This window comes from Alligator sinensis, unplaced genomic scaffold, assembly GCF_000455745.1.
Source record: "Alligator sinensis unplaced genomic scaffold, ASM45574v1 scaffold1051_1, whole genome shotgun sequence".
NCBI lineage: Eukaryota > Metazoa > Chordata > Crocodylia > Alligatoridae > Alligator > Alligator sinensis.
Genome location: NW_005842473.1, coordinates 705,096 through 728,393, shown reverse-complemented (window position 1 = coordinate 728,393; position 23,298 = coordinate 705,096). Strand labels below are relative to the sequence as shown.

The 23,298-nt window shown below is 42.4% G+C and overlaps 1 protein-coding gene across 3 annotated transcripts in view; it reads right to left on the bottom strand.

The window, feature by feature from the left end:
• The window catches only part of CFAP99 (cilia and flagella associated protein 99), a 110,206-nt gene that overhangs the window by 59,226 nt on the left and 27,682 nt on the right, over positions 1-23,298 (bottom strand). For all 3 annotated transcript variants that reach the window (XM_025212587.1, XM_025212588.1, XM_014523300.2), the window contains exons 2-5: positions 22,627-22,771; positions 14,066-14,160; positions 8,079-8,191; positions 5,260-5,434 (exon numbers count right to left, since the gene is read on the bottom strand). In XM_025212587.1, coding sequence (XP_025068372.1) covers positions 5,260-5,434; positions 8,079-8,191; positions 14,066-14,160; positions 22,627-22,771 — 528 coding nt within the window. The remainder of the gene's footprint in view (positions 1-5,259; positions 5,435-8,078; positions 8,192-14,065; positions 14,161-22,626; positions 22,772-23,298) is intronic.

Here is a 23,298-nt window from a genome sequence, read left to right as displayed (position 1 = left end):
AAGATACAATGATTGCAAAACATTATCACTACCACATCTAGCCCCAATAATAAAAGTAGTAGGTTAAATAGAACTGTAAGACTTGGCTGGTATTTTCAAATTTGCATAGGGGGTATAGGCTTCTAAATCTCGTTGAACATTATAATGAAAGTTAGGCACTAAGCTCCCCTGGGTTTTCTGAAAACCCAACCTAAAGCACTATTTTTTCCTTGTGGATCCTGCTTTTGTGAATGACAGGGCTGTAGAGATGAGGACGGAGACAAAAAATTATGATCTTCTGGCCAAGAGGTCATGACTTCATTAACTCTATAAATTAAACAAGATCTTTTTGTAATTGCAGTCTGAGATCAGGGAAAAAGGGGAAGGCATGTGCACCACCCTGCCATCGCCCTTCCTCCTCTATGCTGCTTAGACCCTGAAGGTCTGGACATATTTACTGCAGGGTAAAAAGGTAAGGGGGGTGGGATTTACTGAGTGTCAGTCGCTCCACGGTAAGTGCCCATTTGCATGCTTTTAGCTTACAGTAAGTGGAAGATAGACCACAGTAACTTAGCCCTCAGTGCAAAAGGGCAAGTTAAGCTCCCCATTCCCCATTTTGATAGGCCTTGATCTCCCAGTAATCAGCTTTTCTTTTGCTAATTATGTGCTGGCTACACCTCAGAACTTCTCAGAATCCCTTCCTTATGCTGTACTTAACTTGCTGTACCTAGCTTCCTATAAATCAGAGACCTGAGAGAAAATGTCTTACATTCAGAATCTTGTCCAATAAAAGCTATCAGCCTAAGAAGAAGTCCTTGCCTGTCTAATATTCCATGACACCCTTAAAAGGATTGTTTCAGGGATGTATTTGGTAGCTGTGTTGGTCTGGAGACAAAAAGAAATGCAGAACTCTAGAATTCTTGGTTCAGAGAGGATACCTTTTATTAGACCAACTAAGAAATTGCAAAAAAATATCTTTTTCTGCAAACTTTCGGGCTCACACGCCCTTCCTCAGGCTCAGGAAAAATTAAACATGGTACAAAGTCCTCATAGGTAGAAAATAAGGTGGAAGTCTGTTCAAACACTCTGGGTCCATGACAGTGTCTTTGTGAGTTACTCTTTGATGTGCAGATCAGGCAGGATTCCTTCCCGGGTAGTTTCAGGTGGCAGAAAGGCGGGGAGGTGTAGAAATCTTCCTTGTTGTTCAGCAATGAAGCTTAAATACAAAAATTGGCTAAAGTTTAGCATCTTCCATGTTTCAGGGATCTATTGGTCTCCCAACATGTGGTCTCCCAACACAGCTACCAAATACATCCCTGAGACATGGAAGATGCCAAATTTTAGCCCATTTTTGTATTTAAGCTTCATTGCTGAACAACAAGAAAGATTTCTATACAACCCTGCTTTTCTGCCATCTGATACCACCGGGGAAGAAATCCTGCCTTATCTGCACATCAAAGAGCAACTCAAAAGACACTCTCATGGACCCAGAGGAACAGACTTCCACCTTCAGCTTCCTTTGTGCAAAAATGAAGTTTATTTTCTATCTATGGGGACTTTGTACCATCTTTAATTTTCCCTCAGTGTGAGGAAAGGCATGTGCGCTCAAAAGCTTGCAGAAAAAGATAATTTTTTTTACAATGCCTTGTTTGGTCTAATATATGGTATAATTTCTGAACCAGGAGTTTTAGAGTTCTGCATTTCTTAAAAGGACTGGGGCATCCTGGTTGAGACTGTGGCACACTGGCCTAAAGTTCTATCCTGTGAATCAAAAGAATACATTTTACCACACAAGTGCACTTGCTCACTCATAGCCAGAGCTTGTACAACTGCTCAAAGTCCAGACGCTCCCACGCAAATCCAGACAATTGTATCAAAGTCCACCAGTAACTATGCCTCCTACTGGCTCTGGCCCCAATATTCCACCCAAGCCTGATACAAGCCAGGCAGCCTGCCTAATGACAAGAAACTCATCTCCTGTGCAACCAGTAGCCTCACATGAGGTGGCAGGACAAGATTTTGCAGCAGCATGCAGGATACAGCATGTAGAGACTTATTTCTGTCTGTGCCATCCATTTATGCACAACTTCTCATCATATACCAGCCTGTCCAGAAGCTGTGGTCACATTTTTCTCACCCCTGTCCTGCAGTCTGGGTTGGCTGAGTGGGGCCAAATAAATCTGATGCAATTTATAAAATAAATTAATACTATGGTCTCAGTCTGGCTTTTGGGGGAGACTTGTCTGTGTCTGCAAAACAACTACACAATTCAATATAATTAGCAGTCTTTAGTTTGGATGGGCTTGTGAAATAAACCAACAGTGGTGATTAACAGGGTGGAAGGCAAATTTGTAGAGATACATGCAGAAGGTAGCAGGCTATCTGCTCAAACTGTGCCAATGGTATTCGGTTCTTGTGAACACTTTGACAATTTGGCAGACTTGTAATTTAAAACAAAGTTCAGTATAATTCTTGCAATGCAAATGAGTTTCAAAACATGAATGTACATTATGGCAACATTGTTCTAGGAGGAAAAGTGCAGCCTAAAGGTGCCCAGCTGGCGGAACCGTGACTCATTTCTGCGCTCAGTAAGCAGTTCATAAATGCATTTTTTCAGAACCCCGTATTTAGCTATTTCAGTGTGAAGTCCCATTAACTCTACACTGTGCTGCCGCTAAATTGCACAACCACCCAAAAAACAGAAAGGATTTCCATGAGCATTCAACACATATTATTTAGAACTAATGTGCTAATAAAAAGTTGTAGATAATAGACAGAGATGGAGCTCCTGAACAGCTTTGCTTATACATCTAACAATGAACAATCATGGAATCTTCATTGAGCAAATGTTAGAAAGCTTGGTCCAAATCCTGTTAGAATTAACCAAACAGCCCCATTAAAGTCCATGGTATCCCCCAAGATTTGTGGCAGTGTAAATGAAATTAGATTCTTACTCATGGAAGTAAGCATAGTGGGTAAGATAACAGAGGTAGGCTCTCAGAGAAAAATCTCTAGTCTTCTCTGGATGCAAGCGCTATATATTAAATACTAAACGTTAGCATTAAGGTGAAAATTTTGCAATGTAAGCAATGAAATTTTACACTTGAGGATAAGCTGCAAATCTGGAAGCCATCTTGCTTCCGTTGATATTTCTGGGAACTTTGCCATTTACTTTAGTGGGAGAAGGATCAGAGTTATATATTCTTATAAAAGTCACAATGTGATGGTTCTTTTCTAATCTGTACCTATATATTATCTTCCAAAGAAAAATAACCCACTTATTAAAGTGTCTGGGAGCAGCATCTGCCTCAAACTTGCTTTTCTTGAGATTTTCCAAAGGCACATACAACTGTGGCTACATAAAGACATCATATTTCTACCAGGAGAATCACCACTCTCTTGGCAGAAACTATGAGTATACAAGTGTTCATTTGATTTCTTCCAGAGGAAACATACTCCCTCCAGGAGAAAAGATCTTTCAGACGTCAACCTGAAAGGTCTTCCCTGAGACATAGGCAGACAAGGTTCCTTGGGTGAATTTGATATCTTTTATTAGACCAACCCAAATGGTTGGAGAATAGTTATTAAGCAAGCTTTCGGGTTCAAAAACCCTTCGTCAGGCTAAGGAAGCTTCAGCAGTTGGTGTGTGCTCTTCCTGGATGGAATGAAAACAGACACTCTCCTGAACGCTTGTACACTCCCCTCTAGTTCTGGTCCAGGAGGGGAGAGGAGCAACAGGGTAATGCTCCCCTTGCTTACCCACAGCAGGGTCTCTAGTCTGAAGAGTGTGCAGAGCTTTGCCCCACTGCTCCAGTCCCCTCCCACATTGGTCCAGGTGGGAACAGGGGCAGCAGGCTGCCTGGCTTGGGCAACAGGCTGTGGGCTTTTCCCACTGCCCCCTCCACTCTGCTCTGAGACCTGTAGCAGAATGGAGGAGGCTGTTCCCCACCCATTCCCCAGACTCCAATCTGGGGAAGGTCTGGTGAGTCTTTCCGAGGTGCTTCTCTCTCTCCCTAGGGACTGGCAGTAATGGAGCAGCCACTGCTTCCTACCTCTTCCCCAGATGTGGATCACCCTGATTTGGTGATGGCATTGAGAGCAGGGGAGAGGTAAGCTGAACACTTGCATGCTCCTTCTCTTAGAAAGATTTCTAGTGTGGTGGAAATCTCTTGCTGCTAGAAATTAATGTCTGTTTGTGACCTGTAAGACAGTGCTTCCCAAACTTTTCATCAGAACAACGCCATTTCCTCAGGTTGGGCCCTCACTCACAACCTGCAGCCCTCCCACTCCCCCAGATGCCCATCACTCCCCATCCTAAGCCCCTGATCCTGCCAGTGCCCCTCACTTATGACCTGCAGCCCCCAGCCCTGCTGGTGGGAGCCTCCAGCTGCCAGGGCTATGGGACCAGGGCCTGCAGTGCCCTGCTCCTGCCAGCAGCACCTGAGCCCCCCACCCACGGCAGATGGCAGCTACTGCAGCTGGAGCAGAACACAGAGCCCAGTTCCCCTCTTCTCTCTCCCCCCACAGGCAGCATGGCCAGAGTGGAGCCCATTGGTGAGCAGGGAGGATGTGGGCTGCCCACTGTGGGCTCATGGCTCCCTGTACTACTGCCCTCCCCCGGGGCTTCTGCAGCCCAGAGGGCAGGACTCAGTGTGGGTGGGTAGGGGGTCTCAGTGCTACTGCCATGATGAGGTGCCCCCTGCCCGCCTATCAGCTGCGGTTCAGAGTCGTGTGCTCCGCTGTTGCATAGCTGGCGTGGGGCTCCCAGCAGTGGCACCGAGCCTCCCTACCCTCCCGCACCACATCCTGCCTACTGGGCTGCGGAGGCCCCGGGAGGAGGGCAGCAAGCCCCAAGCCTGCAGCAGGAAGCCCACATCCACCCCCATCCCATGCAAAGATCTGGGAGGCACATTCCCCCCATGCCTCCCTCCCTGGCAGTGCATGACCCCATTTTTTATCATTGCAACCCCAAATCGGGTCGCAACCCCAACATTGGGAACAGCTGCTGTAAAAGTTACCCTTTTGCTTTCCTTTTGTCCTGCTGTAGGGCAGTATCTCAGAAAACACCTAATAACAGTAATGAAATATTCTATACAAATGGATTTCCTCCATAACTCTAGGCATCAGACCCATTCTTCTTGTTGTTCTATCAACATTAGTAGGTTTTCTTCAGATCTTAAATTCAAATAACTATGGAAAAAACTGTTAATTTAATTAAATGCTTAAGTGCATATATGAACACATACAGTTTAACGTTCTCAAGAGAATAAAAACACTTACAGGTTGAGTCCTCTCCTGTAATGGTATTGGCTCAGGTATTGGAATGGCCCGGGGCTTGGGAATGGTCAAATTAAACTCCTTTGGTTCAGTGACTGTTGAAGACTTTACAGTAGTAACATGATTATCTAACTTATCAGCAAGTTGCTCAATTAATTGCTGTATTTTTGGCTGCCATCTTTAAACAAAGAAAAAAAAAGATTTTTAAACCTCATTTTTCCGTTTTCTCTTGTATCATTCCATAATCATGCAATATCCAACGGTGGCATTGAGACAAATACTATAATAATTTGGCAGTTCTGTTGATTCCCTTTTAACTGAATTGATTACATTCATTTGTACCATGATTTAGTTTCACAGGCTGTGGCTCTCAAATGAAAATATTACCTTAGTTCTTGACAAAAGATAGTCTATTTTGAAATACTAGTAGTGAAATAACTGTAATTTTTGCAGATTAAGCAAACACATTGCAAGCTCATTTTGCAACAGTGTCAGACAGTAAGTCAACAGAGATGGTTATCATAAGCAAAGTAGGTACAAAGAAAAAGAATAAAGACAAACAATGGTCTAAGTAATACTGTTTTGTCTGTCTGACAGAGTTAATATATCAGTCTCACAGCATAATTTCATTTTATCAAAAACTAGGAAGACAAATAATTTATGTGAATAAAGGAATCCATAAAAGAAAAGGTGACATGCACTATAGTTTAGGTTTTTGGATTTATTTTGGCCTATATGAAGATTAAAACTTTCAAAGCTCAGGGACAAATATTTGCAGCAAGCATTACTATCTCACATGCAATTACTCAGACACTGAATTATGCAAGTGTGCATTAATTTGAAAACCCTAACAGCCTCAATGCAGTGAAAAAACATGATCTCAATTTATCCCTTGCCTTCTTTCTATAAGAAGTTCATCAGATGCCATTATCTTTATGCATTCTTCACTAGTTTTTCTGTTTTATAGCACCTCTATAACAACAGAATGCAAACCTTTGATGTGTCCACAGCTACTCAAATCAACAGGAAAATGATGTCCTGCTGTGTTCCTGAAATGCTTATGTTAGAGAAGGGAAGTGTAATGGGGTTTTACTCCCATGATTCAGTTCTCCCAATGACAGTGGAAAATGGGCTGCAGAATCTTAGATTGTGCTGTAATTCTGGGGTGAGGCCAATCATGGACTTCTGGCAGTAAACCAAACCCCACTGAAGGTGGTGGAATTCCTCCATTAATTTCAGTGAAACCAAAAACAAAAATACATTTAAAACATTTGAAGCTGCTGACTTGATTCAACTGATGATTGCCCATACAGCCCCTTGATGCAGGTCATTTCCTAAGCAAAAGTGGCTTGTAAATGTTCCTGAGCAGCTCTCAATAGTAAGCCAGGCATGCTTACTGCAAGCAGCACTTTTAATCCTTTTGTACTTATGTGGGTGCTGCTACACACATGCCCACCCCTGCACTCCTTATTCACGCTATTCCGATTCCAATGAGAGTTTCGCCTCAGCAAAAGATACAGGATTGAGCTTTGCTGCATATGCAGAAAAGGGGATGGTTTTGGAAAGCAGGATATGGGGTTTAAACAATAATAATAGCCCCACTTCTTATTTATAGTGAGACCATTTTAATAGCATAAAAAAGATCCTTGAGGACACTCACTTTAACACCCCTTTACACTGACATAAGTCAACCCTTTGGGCCAAATTCTTATATCTATGATTGCAAATGAAGGGAGATTTTTAAAAAATGTACTTATTTCTGTAAGGAGACACTGTATTTTGAATCACTATTCTGGGAATATACTGGGCCAAGTTCTGCCCTCACACATGCACTGCCAACTCCTAGTGACCTTATTAGAGATGTATGTGTATTTTGAGACAGAACTGCACCACTGCCATCACTATTTTGGCACCACCAAAACTGAAGTTTATTAATTTCACACATTGTTAGAACATGTTTTAAACTCTGCTTCAGCCAAAACATTTCATAATATGCTTTCATCTACTGGTATGTCTACACTGCACGAGGGAAGTATGACTGCAGCCCAGGTATGCTGAAAGTAGCTGTGACCTAACCACCCGGGGTTACAATAATACTAAGACTGTGAAGAAACAGACTTCACAGTGGGCTGTAAAAGCCTGCCAAGGACTGTGGGTATATACTTGGTTATTATTAGGCTGTATACTTCACTGATACTGTGAACTTACTAACTTTCATTTATCAACTTAAGCTAGATAAATGAAAGCCAGTATAGATATACCTACCAGTCTTGCAGTCACACGTCCCAGCTGCAGTATAGATGTACCCATGTTAGAATACCCACTAAACTTGGTTAAATAAAAAAAAGGATGCAGGCAGTCATAAAGCCATGACCCAGCCACAGCTTCAAGCATATGAGTAGTTTCATTGAAATCGAATGGATTACTCATGTGCTTAAAGACACACAGCTTAAGCGTTTTGCTAGAGCACAGTCTAACTCCACAAGATGGTTAAAGCCTTTGACTTCAATCTGATTTGAATGTTGTATCTTCCAGTTTCAAATTATGTACTCCACTGGACTGAAAAACTAGTGTGCAACATCTGAGAGAGAACTTTTCTTAGCTCCATGGACCTTTGCTTAAAGGAAAATTAAAAGGCCTGCTTGCTCTTGTTGAGGCTAATGAGAGTTTGAAATTTACTTCAACAAGAGCAGCAGTACGCTGTATAGCTTTACAGAAGTTAACATGCTGTGAAGAAGAAAGACCCATCTGAAAATGTATCTTTTACCATGATATCATATTTCAACTTTCAAATGCACAGAGACGGACTATTTGCTGCTTACCTTAGCAATGGATCAATCCAATTTTCCTTCACATAAGGTGAATCATATATTTGACTCCATTCATCTTTTATCCAGGTATTTAAATTTAAGACACTGAAGAAGAATCTAAGAAACTAAAAATAAATTACTTCTTTCAAATATAATGAACTGGAGACTTGAACTAACATTATACAGCTCTTCTTACAAATTACACCATTTTTCTTACAAATACTCTCAACACCTTACACTTTAATTGAAATGAAAATATGCCTTGACATTTGCAGGTTCATCTCAATTTGGTTGTAGTAACCTCATGTCTTTCAGCCTTACATTGCGAGATATCAGTAGGTCAGAAAAATCTCTGTAGCCTGAAAAGCATCTCTGTTGTCAGAGCACAATGATTTTCAGATGCATTGTAAATTTATTTTCAAAACACAACAATATTATTAAGATACAAGAGTTTGCATCTGGAAAACAACTAACTTCTCTAATACAATGATTTTAACTTAGTGAAGCAGGTATATCACACTGATGTTTTTAGCACAATTAATTGATATATTCCCATTGAACTAGGAGATTGCTATTTGGTATGATCAAATATGATGGGTGGGAGAGTTGTGGGGATGGGTGGAGAGGTGCTACTGAGTGCCAGAGGGGTGGGGGCAGGGGAGGGATTTAAATCCCCAGAAAAGGACTGCTGCTCCTTTCATAGTATCATAGGGTCATAGAGAAGTAGGGGTGGACGGTTCCTCCAGAGGTCTAATCCAACCCCTGCCTATCCAAACCAGCCTATATAAACCATCATCTAAACTCGACATAAGACTACCCTCAACAGTGACTTAACACAGACCTAACACCCTAATGTGCCACAGGTAAAGCAGGGGAACTGTGACAGCTAATATCCTGCTTCTGTATAGTGTTGTCAATATGCTGAAGAGATAGAGGGCCATGCCCCCCACTACAGAGGAAGACCAAACCCCTGCACAGTCCATACCCATCTGACCATGGGGTAAAATTCCTTCCAGACCCCAAATATGGGAAGTGGTCTGACCCTGAGCAGAGGAGCAAGACCCTGTAGCCAGGAACCTCTGGTTATGTTCCTAGCAAGAGAATTGGCACACCTGGTTGAAATCCCCAGCCTTAGCTGTAGCCAACACCCAATGCCTCTGGGGAGACTTAAGAACACCCTGACACATACAACAGAAAAGGGGGGGGTGGGCAGGAAACGATCAAAATCTAGAAGCATGAGAAATACCCATGGTAGAAAATAGGCATAGCTCTGTCTAGATCATCCCCAACCAGAGGCTGGGGAAACTCTTCTTGAAAACCTCTAGTGATGGGGAGTCCACAACTTCCCTAGGCAGTCTATTCCACTGCTTCACTATTCTCACAATCATGCTGATAGACACGAATAAAAACACAGAACCAGTACTTTACTGGAAGAAGAAGCATGTTAGTTCAACCTGACTCCCTAGCATCTGTATATACTGGGTGCTTCAACAGGGCTCTATGGTGCTTTTGTCTAATATCTGCTTCCATCAGCTATTAGACAGAAGGGCCAAAAAGCCCTGCTGAAGCGTGCCATCTATACAGATGTTGGGCGAGTTGGGTCAAACTAATGTGATGACTCTTCTGGGCATGAGCTGTTCTTGGTGTGAGGGTGCACTGAGCTGCAAGTAAAGCACTGTTTTGTTTTGCTTTGTGACATCTGTAAGCAGCCATAGTGAAGAAGTTCTTCCAGATATGCACTCTAAATTTACTTTGCTTCAGCTTCAAGCCACTGGTCTGCATCCTCCTCTGTGATGCAGAAGATGCAATATTTTCCTCCTCCCATTCCTCAATCCTTTATCTTCTCTGCACACAACCCAGACCACCCTAACAAGAAGCAATCAATTGTGCACTGTAATGCCACATGCTACTGTCTCTGAGTTATTGCTGTTTCAGCAATCTCTGACCAGGGCACAGACCTTGTGACGTGCTTGCAGTTACTGAAGCAATAATAAATACTAAGCAAAGATCAAACCTGATCCATAGCCACCTAATAAAGATTTTTTTTAAATTCAGTCCATATAAATTGACTTTTAATAACTATTGTTCTTGAGTTGCCAGCAGCTTCTTGTTCATGGTTTTCTGACTGCTGTCTTAACAGGTGGTTATTGTCTCTGGAGGCTTCCTGCTGCTATTCCAATTACAAATTGGTCATTAACACTTTGTGTTCTATTAGGTAACAAATTATGGTAATTATGTAGTTAACAAAATCTGTATCTGCAAATATACAGTTCTGATATGTATACTTTGGTAATTGCTACTGTGAGATACATTTCAGTCACCATTGTTCAGTCCTCACAGACAGCCAAGAAATGTCAACTAGTGGTGTACTACAGAAGCTCCGTGTGCAACATGCCAGAGAAAGATTTGAAAGCTTCTCTTTGCAACACATTCTAGGGGTTGCCAGCCACCATCTCTGAGTTAAACCCTATCCGAGCCAAAGTCCACGATTTTGGCTTTGATCATTAATGTCAGAGCTGCCCAGAAAGGAAGTGTGGGAAGAATGTAGCCTCCTGAAACTATAGCACATTTTTTCATTCTTTTACAATGGGAACTTATGTCCTGTAGATCAGTTACCAAATTTGAGTCATGAGAAACATTCCTTTGCATTTCCCTTGTCCTTTTTGGCTGCTTGTTAGTAGGTAGGATCCTCGTTACCAGTAATTTTTTGTATTTTTATGTTATAGTACCTATCATCTGCTATTCTGAGTGGCCATTGTTCCTTACTGTAAAAATCTCCTAAAAAGTGACAGACCTGTTGTTTATTCTGCTTAGAAGACAGAGTAGAAGGGACTTTTCTGGTGAGTCCCAGTCTTCATTTCTAGGATTGCCTATCTTCATCCCAGTTTCTATTATAGCCAATTTTGGTCTCCTGATTGGAACGTCTTAAGTCATAGCTTTCCTCCCTTCCTTAGACTCCTCTTTCAACCTCATTCTCTTTCCTGGCTCCTTGACCCACTTTCCTACCCTTAGTTTGTCATTTAATTTCACTTTCTCCAAAATCTACACTGCCTTTTAGTTCTACCTCCAGTCAGGAATCTGTTCAGCTCCAGGATTGCTCATCATACGGTCCGATGGCCATATGATCCAAGGCCTGGAGGGAAAGCCGTATGAGGAGAGGCTGAGGGACTTGGGACGACTCAGTCTGGAGAAGAGAAGGCTCAGGGGGGACTTGGTGGCAGCCTATAATTATATAAGAGGGGTACATCAGGACCTGGGAAAACAGCTGCTCAGAGCTTTACAAGGGATAACAAGGTCTAACAGCCATAAACTCCAGGAAGGCCAATTTAGACCGCATATAAGAAAAAAGTTCTTTACGGTGTTTGTGTACAGAGTCCGGAACAAAAGAGGTGGTGCAAGTACCTACTCTGGGTCCCTTCCAGCCTCTAATGTCTATGAAATTGTTAATTGTTCAGTGGCCGTGATGCAATCTGGTCATAAGAATGGATGGAGCATGTCAAGGACAAACTATCTTTGGAGAATGTACCTGCTGAAATCTAGCGAGTCTCTACCAAGTATGTCCTAACTGAGATTCTTCATAAAACTTAAAATGTTGTCAAATGATTTTTTTCCCCCTGAGGAGCAATCCAATGCCTCTCCCTGACATCAGGATGAACTCCTGGTCAAATATTAAGTCTTTGCTCTAAGCCAAAGAGAAACTCTAAGATGGAGTTTCTCTTGAAGCAGCTGTAATTTTTTTAATGGGTGGGAAAAAAATACTATGTAATCAGATCTCTCAATCAGCTGATACATTTCTGCTGAAACATTCCAAAAATATCCAACCTGAAATAGACATCTGGGCTCAAAAATTCAGCCCAATCAGCTGAAGTTGAGCAAGATCACTGAATTTTTCTAGTGAAGACAGAGTCTAATAATGTGAAGTACTAGCCAACCTTGACTATTGGTTATCACTTCACGTGCAGTCTATAATATTAGATATGGGGTACTTTCATTTAGAGCAGTTATTGGTAGACAAGGCTGAATCAGCAAAATGGGAAGATGCCATACAAATGAAGAGTTATAAAAATAATTCCTTTGGTTCATAGTGGTGGTCTTTTGTTCTTTGCTGTAATGTACAAGCCCTATATTTGCTCACAAAAGGATGAGAATAATTCAGATAATAAGAACACAAACAGGACCAAGGTTGCAACCTATAGGCTTGTGATTTTGAGAGTAATTCAGTGAGGATGCAAGTTTTGAACTTATACATACATGACCATAACCAACTCTTGAAACTTCTCTTAATAATACATTTATAGATCTAACAATTTTGTATTTGGACTGATGTGTGCAGTTTCTCTAATCTTTGTCTTTATCAAAACATCCAGCCCTGTATAAGCCTTAAGGGAAGCCCTGTCTTTTGTAGTGTTTACAAATATGGAGCCCTATCTTGCATGATTAAGTCACACAAATGGACCCATGGTCTGCAGAAAAATATCTTTATCTGCATCAGACAAAGATAAAATCTACTTTGGTAATATACACAAATTATTGTTTTGCATCTCAGCTAAAAAAAAAAAGGATAGTTCTGGTACGTTGTCTACATGTCAGCATCCTGAAAGAGTGTCTTCGAATTCTGTCTGTCAACCTCCTGCTGTTGCTACAGCTGCAAATCTGCCTTCTGCTGTTTTAGTCCCTGTTGCTGGGGGACAAACTGCTGCTTCTAAATCCACTGCTGCAGGTGCATTCACAGAATCTAGCAGTGTGGAAACAAAGAGTCTCATTTCATGCAAAAGGTGAAAACCAAGATTCTAACGTGACAAGGGCCTGAAAAAGACACAGGTAGGAAGAACTGCATGCCAAAAGAAACAGAAGAGCAGGTGCAGAAAGTCACCCAATGCTACACATTCCTTTATGGAACAAATGTATTATGTTCAAGGTCAGAAAAACTGTGCGTGGAGTAAAAGAGTATTGAGGACACTGGCACTCAAACCATCTAAGGTAAAGAAGGTAGAGTCATGGAGAGGTAATTAATAATGATTAGAAAGAAGGTGCTTTGCGAAACAAAATATCTTTGCTATTTAAGTGAGCTCAACTAGTGTCCAAACCACTTGTTTCTTCCAGGAAACTGTTACAAACAGGGATCAGGGAAAGTCTTTTCTGCAACGAGCTGTTGTTTTCCTATTAGATTATGATAATCCTCTTAGCCACTTCTCTTGTATTTTTCTAATAATTAGTGAAATATACTATTATTGTCCATGAACTGAATTAGTGGAACTGCTTCAAAGCAGGCACATCAAAACAAAGCAGTCTAAGTGCCTTTAAAAACAACCTTACCCTCCCACCCTCCTCCATGTAGCAACTACACTCATGGGAAAGGCATCAGGGTTCAAATGAGCATGCCAGACAATAAACATAAATGCTGTGCGGGGACATCTTGGTTATCTGATATTTCAGTTAGCTGAAGTTTGCCTGTTCCCTGAATTCACCTCTGTACAGGAACTGAAAGGCCACCTAGCCAAGACTTCAGCATTATGGATGGCCCCAGAGACCTCTGGGTGATCAGAGCTTACCTGTGATACATCCCATGTCCTATTACCTTTATTGCTTTACAATGAAAAAGAAACCAGGAGCAGATTCCTGAGGCAGCCTGTAAGCCACACACGACCTAGGACAGTACAAATTACACAAAGCAATCCACTTATTTTTCTCAGAGGGTGTAAACACAGTTGCAAGTGATCTTTGGCTGCATGTGGGATAACCTGAGCATGCCTGCAGAAATGCAGCAGTTTTTCAAGAGCAAAATATTGATTTCCCATAACTTAAACAAAAGACAACATTTTAGTTTCTCCATTTAAATTAACTTGGAAGCAGAAAAATTCAGAGAAGGAAAAGCAATACTAACACTTCTATAATCAAAGCAAAATGCAACCAACACAAAAATAATTAATCAATTACTATGGAAACATGGTGTCAGGTTACCTTTTAAAGTTGTGCTAACACCATCTTACTTTTATTACCTTATGCATTTTTGCAGCATCCAAAGATTTGACAATTCTGCTGAACTGCTGAAGACCAAGCTCCTCCAGTTGAAAAGTGGCCAGATAACAAATAACTATAAAAAACCACATATTTAAAATACAATTGGTGACATGTAGCAGAATGTATTTATATATATTACCCTTTCGGATTCTGATATATTACCGTTTGGGATCCTGGTTTTCTCCGATTATTTTTAATCACAAATTCTCTGATAAAAACCCAAATATCCGTGATTAAAATGAAAGGCCCCTCAATCCCCACCAGGCTTTGCTCATGCCCCTCACTGCCCCCAACTCCCTCCTGGTGCCTCTCATTCTCCCCCAACCCACAGCCTTGTGAAGCTCAGCCCTGCCAGAGGGGGTCCCCAGCTGCCAGGGCTGCAGAGCCAGGAACCTGGGTCCACAGCCCTCTGGCCCCAACAGAAGGCAGCAGCTGCTGCAGTGGAGCAGAGCCCAGCTCCCCTTCCTGCTGTAGGGTTAAGTGGGGGTGGGGAGGGGGTGGCTCCCTGCCATGGTGCACACTCCCAGGGAGGCAAGGGGACCCCAGATCTGTGGGTGCCCCCCAGATCTGTGTGTGGGGCGAGGGTGGGGTGGGTTGCCTGCTGTGGGCTCAGGCTCCTGCTCTGCTGCCCTTCCCCAAGGCCTCTGCAGTCCAGTGGGTGCAACCCAGCACTGCAGGGAACAGTGGGGCCACACAGGAAAGCTGCTTGCCACTGTGAGCTCTGCGCTGCTGTGGCAATACATCACCTTTGCACATGGCAGCAGTGAGAGGCACAACCCCATTCCTGTGCCACTGCCCCAACTGCTGCCGCAAGGGCAGGGGCTGTGTTGTCAGGGCAGTGTGGACTTTGCAGCGGCAAGGAGATCCCTGTGGAGCCCTGCTCTGCAGCGCCAGGTCACACCCTCCAGGCTGCGGAGGCCCCAAGGGGGCAGCAGGGCAGGAGCCCAAGCCCACAGTGGGCAGCCCGCACCCACTCCCGGTTTTGTTGTTATCACTATGGAGTCTCAGATTTGATAAGTATTTCCTATTTAGAGTAAGATCCACAGCTGCTGTGAATCGGCACTGCTCCATAACATGTACAGCGTTTGAGGATCTCAAATTTCAAAATCCAGATCAGTCCCAGTTACCTAAAGGCCATGGGTTCCTTCGCAACACTTTCAGCTAAGTGGTTGCCTACTTGCAAAATCCATTTTTGCAAACTTCAGAAGGTCTGCAGGACTGAAGCTATGCTTCTGTATATATTCTATGCCTCGTAATAACAGAACTTGGAGGATGGCAAGGTGCTGGGAACAAAGGAGTCAGGAGGTTGAAAATTCTCTGACAGAACATATTTTCATTGGAAATTGCCATGTCCTCTAAACCCAGACTGTCTCTGGGAACAGACTGATTTTGACAAAATTTCATTTAGAAAATAAATTATTTAAGCACGTCTGTTTTGATACTTTCAGAACAAAATATTTGACTTTTGTTTCTAAAGGATCTTTTGTTACAAAAATCATTGTGTGAGACAATTTGAAATGAAAAAGTTAGAAGTGAAAGGAAATGTTTTGATTGACCTGAACACCATTCCTCTATTTACAATTTTTCAGGAAATCCTGAATTTCTTTGCTTTTATTCTGCTTTGGATCAATACCAGTTTTTGGAACTGTTAAATTCCCCATAAAATGGAAGCTGGTAGAAATTTCTGTGTTTTTTCTGTGGTCCTTTAAAACCAAGGTGCTCCTAGAACTTGTGGACAACTAAGAATTATATCCATCTTCTGTTAATCATAGCTCAGTTTGATCAGACTGTCTAGACTGCAGTATTTGAGCCACCACAGCATGGTAACTAACAGAAAATCCTGACCAATATGCTGTAGCCATCTCAATGTGTGGTTGTGGAGTCTTCAATCCCGTGTATCTGCATGGCAACACATTTAAGCGGTCTTAGCAGAATATACATGCATCTCATACAAGCTTTATAAAATTCAAATCTGCTCACACATAGCAACAGCCAGTATAAGCAGCTTTGATAATGTAAGTGTCAATGAAGCTTGGCAAGGGGAGTCAAAAGCAGCTTAGAAAATCTAAGCAAATGACCTTTATGCTCTCAACTTGTTGATAAAGAAAAATCCTCAAGGGCCCCCCCCTTCCTGTGATTAATGGAGGCATTTGAGAGGACGAGTCCTACCAATCCAATTATAAAAACACTCAGCTGAAAGGAATAATTTATGTGCTCTAGACACAGAAAAACACAGGCCTTTTGTTTATGATAGAGACATGCAGGCAATGAGGTATTCTTTAAAGCAAGCCTGGATGAACAATTAATTTGAATCATGGAAGTTTAAGTTTACATTTAGTGTAGCAATCTAGTTGATTTCCTTTGCTGCACTCAGCAGTATGTTAGAAGTTAGTGTTACCCTTGTCTATAATCAGAACTTATCATTGCATTAAAGCACACACAGATGCACCCATTGTCTTTAAATGCCACAGTAGACTATTTTACTGTGCATTAAAAGTATCATGTAAGAAGCCATGATGTTATGCTAATGCACAGTAAAATAGTCTACTGTGCATCCTGTCACTAAAAAAAAGTGTGCAAATGAACTACTGCACATTGGTGTAGCCTAATGCACATTCATTTAGTACCTCACATTGGAGGTACTAAACTTAATGTGCATTAGAAAAGGCACACTAATGCATATGTAGATGCACCCAATTAAAAGGTGTTTAAACCAGATCAATGTGCATATTCAAAGTTAGGTTAAACCAGTGGAATTTCCAAAAGTGTCTAAGCAACTTAAAGACACATGTTCTATTTATAGTGAAGGAGATGTGTGCTCCCAAGTCACTCAAGCATTTTGGGAATTCCATCTAACATGGCCATGTTTTAATAAAGCTTTAGGGCAATAAACCTGGTGCAAAATGGGTATAGTTGTCAACCGAGCAAGGAAATAAATAATTAAAAAAAATAAGTTATAACTCAGCGCTTGATTTAGAAAACGATGCCTTCTCCTTCCCCCACTACGGTATTCCACGTGCTACTCATATAAAAATGGTGTAATAAATGGTTACGACTAACACATAATAAATAAACCAACTGAAATCTTGAAATCCAAACCAAAGCAACAGTACTACAACATGCACTGCTGGATAATACATTCCAACAAGTTGTGGCCATTTTTCCTCCTGCCTCTAGTACTTCGCTTTCATTGTCTTTAAAGGAAATGCCAGATTAGAACTCTACATTTTGTTCTAGCTGTTATACTGACTCCCTCTGGCTAGGGACAGAAGTTACACAATAACCAGTTCAAGTGATCTGAAACTGGTTTAAACTAGTTCTGTGTAACAGAACAGAAGTTCAGTATACATTATTTACTTTCAAAATAGTCAAAACCGGTTTAAGATAAACCTGGTTGGATGTAGTATCAGACTTAACTGATTTAGGTCAAACCGCTTTATGGAACTTCTGTTCCAGATCTCTGTGAACTTTGACAAGTCATGTAGCCTTTTGTTGTTTCAGTTTAATGAGAAATAAAGTGGCAAAAAAGAGAAAAAGAAAAAAAAAACCCAAATTCTTTTCTATGGTACAACTCAATTAACTTCCCTTGAGTTATACCAGAGGAGAACATAGGCCAATGGCTATCTGAAAGGGCTGTTGTGAAGATTAGTAAGTATTCATAAAGTATTTCAGGCTATAAGATACTGCATATATGCAAAATATATATCATCACTTAATTATCAGCAATGCTATTACTGACTTTTCCACTCTGAATGTTTCTAAGTCTTTCTGTGTAATGCTACCAGGGATATACTGCACAAGATCAGAAGTAAATAAAGGCTCATTAAAGGCTGAACTGCAAGCTCTCTGTGTGCAGAATTTCCCCTGATCTCAATGTACAAAGTAGGATTACTTTTGACTAACCATTGTTCTCTGGGAGTTCCTTATGGGATTAGTGCCTCTAGCAATGGGCTGTGGAACTACATAACAAAACTGCTGGAGAGTGCAGGAAAGCTCTCATGCTAGAATTGTCATCACTTTGTCTATATAAGGGTAGAGAGAGGTAGTTAGCTGTGTTGGTCTTTACAAAACTAGCTGGTTCAGAAAGGTCTGAGCCAGCTGTCAGATAGCAGCAGTATAAGGGTGTGTATTTCCAATGGCCTCAGTTTTTTCTCCCTGGCCTGCAGAGTCCTGTAGCATAAAGATATTAGGCATACAGAGTTAATGCTCAAAAGGCAACTCTCAAAGAACAACAGTTACTGTAAGCAACTTTCCTTTCTTCCTTGAGAGCCTTTGGATTTTTCCACTCTGTGGCAGATTGACAGGAAATATTCCTGTTAGACTGAGGACAGATGGATGAGAAATTCCTCATTTTACTAAGTGGAGTGCCATACCAAGTCCAATGAATCCAATACTAGGTACGTCATGAAAAATGAACAGAATTCCACTTTACTGCTTTACAAGTCCCAGGGTCAACTGTGGCGGTGACAGGGTGTGTCTTTAAAACAAGAGGTACTGGCTTTCTGGCTCAGGAGTAACAATACCAACTCTCTCTAAATCCAATAGGAAAGTTTGCTTAACTAAAGACTTGAACTTCCATCTTTCTTTACAGGTAACAAATCCTGATTTTGTGAAAGGATTAATCCTTCTGGGTACCGTATTTACCCAAATCCAAGAAGATGCAGATTATACACATGGAATATTATAAAGGGGAAAGCAGCGGTAGGGGGGCAAGGAGTGGGGAAAGCAGGGCTGGGGGAGAAAAAGTGGTGGCAAGGCATATGGGGGTTGGGGAGCAAGCAGCCTGACTCTTAGTTTTATAGTTTCATAGTTTTAGGGTCGGAAGGGACCTAATAGATCTTCTAGCCCGACCCCCCGCCAGGGCGGGAGAACAACAAAAGAACCCTAAACAAAAAACGGGACTCAAATGACCCCAGCCAGGTAGGTATCCAGCCTCTTCTTAAAGATCCCCAGGGTAGGGGCCAGCACCACCTCCCTTGGAAGTTGGTTCCAGCTCCTAGCCGCCCTAACTGTGAAGTAGTTTTTTCGGATGTCCAATCTGTACCTCCTCTCCATCAACTTGTGTCCATTACTCCTTGTTATGCCAGTGGGGGCTAGGGGAAACAGCGTCTCCCCCAAACCCTTCTGGTTCCCCCCTCTTGCTCCTTCCTTCACCATTTGACCCCTTTGATGCCTGCTCCCTGGCTACTTGCCCCTTCTGCTGCCCCCTTCCTCCTTCCTGTCTGTCCCCTGTGTGGTAGCTGTGGCTCCAGTTTCTGGCCTAGGGCACAGAGCACACAGTGGCTCCAGTTCTGGTTCTAGCCAGGCAGCAGTGGTAGCTCCAGGCCACCCCAGCTCTGGCCAAGCAGCAGTGTTGGCTGCAACTATGGCCCTGGCCCCAGCCCAGAACAGTTGGTGGCTCTAGGTTTAGCTCCAGCCCCAGATCAGGCCGAGAGTTGGAGCTACAGCAGCCACCTGCCCTGACCCAACACTCAGACCCAAGACAAAGCTTTTTTTTTTGCATGCAGTATGTGTGCTTTCCCCCCTCCCCCTTCATGTTGAATGGGTGAGGGTGGAAGAGGAACCTAGTCTTAGATTTGAGTAAATAGGGTAATAACACAGGGATTTTTATACACCTAAAAGGTATAAGATGAAGTTCCCTGGATGGGCATGGAGTCCGAAGACAAAAACAAGGAACTGGAGAAGAGAATAGAGCTAGGTACGGAGGGGAAAATGTACTGGGCTGGGTGAAAAATTGAGACCACCTTAGGCATGCATAAAGCTATGGTAAAGTTTCCAAAGGCTGTTATATATTCTGGTGTAGGGTAGAGAAGCCATAATGACACTGAATTTGCTAACCCTCTTAATAGAGAAAATAATTATTGAAATGCCTTTGTGAGAAATAGATAGTTTCATAGTAGCTAGGGTCAGGAGGGACCTGAACAGATCATCTAGCCTGACCCCGTGCCACAGGCAGGAATGAATGCTGGGTTCACAAGGCCCCAGACAGGTGATCATCCAACCTCCTCTTGAATTTGCCCAAGGTAGGGGCAAGGACTCTGGGAAGTTGGTTCCAGATGTTGGCCAACCTAACTGTAAAATATTGCCTTCTGATCTCTAACCTAAACCTATTCTCCATCAGCTTATGACCATTGTTCCTCGTCACCCCAGGTGCTGCTGGGAAGAAAAGGGCTCTGCCTATTTGCTGTTGATCTCCCCTGATGAGCTTGTAGGCAGCCACCAGGTCCCCCCTCAGCCTCCTCTTGCTGAGGCCGAACAGGTTCAGGTCCTTCAGTCCCTCCTCGTAGGGCCTGTCCTGCTGCCCTCTCACCAAGTGGATGGCCCTCCTCTGAACCCTCTCCAGGCTGGCCACATCCCTTTTGAAGTGTGGTGCCCAGTACTGGAAGCAGTACTCCAACTGTGGCCTGACTAAAGGCACATAGAGGGGGAGTATCACTTCTCTGGACCGGCTTGAGATGCACCTTTGGATGCATGACAAGGTATAGCTGGCCTTGCTGGCTGCAGTCTGGCATTGGCAGTTCATGTTCATCTTGGAGTCAATAATGACTCCAAGATCCCTTTCTGCCTCTGTACTTTCAAGAAGGGAACTCCCCAGCCTGTATGTATGCTGTGGATTCCTTCTCCCAAGGTGCAGCACCCTGCATTTCTCTACTTTGAATCCCATCCTATTCTCATCTGCTCACTTTTGTAGTTTGTCTAAATCTATTTGCAGCCTCTCTCTCCCTTCAAGTGTGTCCACCTCGCTCCACATCTTAGTGTCATCAGCAAACTTGGACAGCGTGATTTCCAACCCCTCGTCCAAGTTGCTGATGAAGATGTTATACAGTGTGAGCCCGAGGACCGAGCCCTGGGGTACCCCACTGCTCACATCTCACCAGGTTGAGTACAACCCGTCCACCACTACTCTCTGGGTGCGCCCCATCAGCCAATATTTTACCCATCCAACTGCGCAGGCATCAATGCCGCAGTCGCTTAATTTATTGATGAGGATGGGGTGAGAGACCGTGTCAAAGGCCTTCTTAAAGTCCAGAAAGACTACGTCCACAGCGACACCATCATCCAAGGATTTAGTTACTTGGTCATAAAAGGCAATCGGGTTGGTCTGGAAGGATGTTCTAAGGAAGCTTAAGATAGGGCTTGGAGATCACTGTTAGCATGAGATTCAAGTCCAAGGATGAAGAAGGTGGGAAAGCAACTAAAACTGAGAATGAGAGAATACAGGCTTGTCTCTACCAAACCTGTGATAGGCAGAAATAGCTGCTAAATAAACCTTCACAGAAGCCATCACTAAGCTTTGTTTTAGGGTTTCTCAAAGCACAACAGGGACTCACACTTGTGATGGGGTTTATCTGTTATTGTTCATCCAACACGTAAATCAACAAGTTCTAAACAGTAGCACTTCAGTATAGAAGTGTTACTATAATAGTTCTGCTTGCAAGCTCATTGACCCATAATAGCTGGTCCATAGTTACTTGGAGAAGATCTTTGGGCCCATACTGCTGATGTCACATTAACGCTATCAGTATCTCGTCCAATCTTCCTTCTGATTCTGAAGAAGTTAGGCATAGAGAAGATAACTGCTATAACCCTGCACAAATGCATTCAACAGATTTTTTACTCCATGAGCCGGAGTCCAGTATGGACAATAACGGGTCTAATTATTGCATTCAAGTAGGCCGCTTAGTGGATAACCACCGAGGAAGAATGAGGAGTTTAAACACATCTGCCTGCTTAGTGTTCCCTATTGGTTACCTCTACATACCTCCAAGCTCTCTGAATTGCTCTTTCATAGCACCTGATTTTGAATAGAGGGAGCTGTGGTACATAATCCTGATTTGCTTTTCATTGGTGCCCAAGTGACACTATTGACAGTGTGCAGGTCCTAGGCACCTAACCCTGCCTACTTGGATCATTATTCTGAGGCCAGATGCCTTATTTTTAAGAACTGCAGTGGCTAGTAGGAGGCACCTAGGTGATTAATCTAAATCTGGCTAACTAACAATAGGACAAGCTAACCTGCTCACCGCCATGAGAAACAATTCAATTCACCTCTTTGCAATGGAACTCAGGTGCACTATTTTATATCTATTGATGTCATCCTAGAGTAAGTAATCCTGCATCACTAGCAGATGTAACTTGGTTATATAGTTTTGCAGATTGATGCTAGAGGGACTAGATTCCATACATGGGAATAAATAGAAGACCTTGAAGAAAAACAATCACTTTTAAAGGTGATTCATTCACAACCTGGGGATTATTTTTTCTAGTTACTGATGTTACTTTGTATACTGTCAATTTTGTACTGTCAATCTAACCTTTGGCCAAATTCTGCAGCCCTTATTCATGCAAAACCTTTCCTTAATACCAATGGCGTTTAGCCTGTAGGTTGAAAACTCACTGGGCAGGAACCAGAACTTTGTACAGCATTAGGGCACAACATGGAATCGAATAGCAACACTTGAATCATCTGAATAACATGTATTTGACTTTTCTAAAGTTGTATGTTAAAGTGAATTATTTAACTAAAAAGAATACATACCCACATACAGATTGCGCTCAGAAGACAGGCAACGCTTCCCATCTTGAACAAAAAAAGCATTGGCTACTATGTCCAGTAAAGGTTTATATTCTATGCATCCTGCTAGAGTCTCCAACACGAATTTTCCATCTGTCACATTAAGGGCCTATACAGATACAAAATTAGTAGTGATGAATGAATTCCAGGAACAAAATATCATTTGTTTACAGCAAGCAATGGCAATCATTCTGTGCTGAACTAAAATATGGGTATTGAACTACAGGGACTGAGCTGGAAGAGATGTACCTTTCAAGCTCTTAAATGCATGCAGCCTCAAGAAATTAATGGCCTTTGTTAGGCAGAATTAAAACACCAAATCTTTAACTTTCAGCTAATCTGCTGACATATGCATTTAGTTAAATGGCCTCAACTGATGTGTGAAAGTCAACAGTTAATGCAGAGGAAATGTAGAGCCCTTGAGTGCTAATGAATAACTAAGCCAACGGTCTGGGAAACCTCCAATTAAATTTTGCTTTTGCAGTGGGCTAATCACTTTACCCAATAACATTAAGCAATCTGACCATATGTAGATGAAGTGTAGTTTGGGGACATGAAATCCACCTCAGGACCAGAACAGAAGTTATGGAAAGGACTCACCCCTGGCTGTTACTTCAGCCTGTATATGGGGAAAGA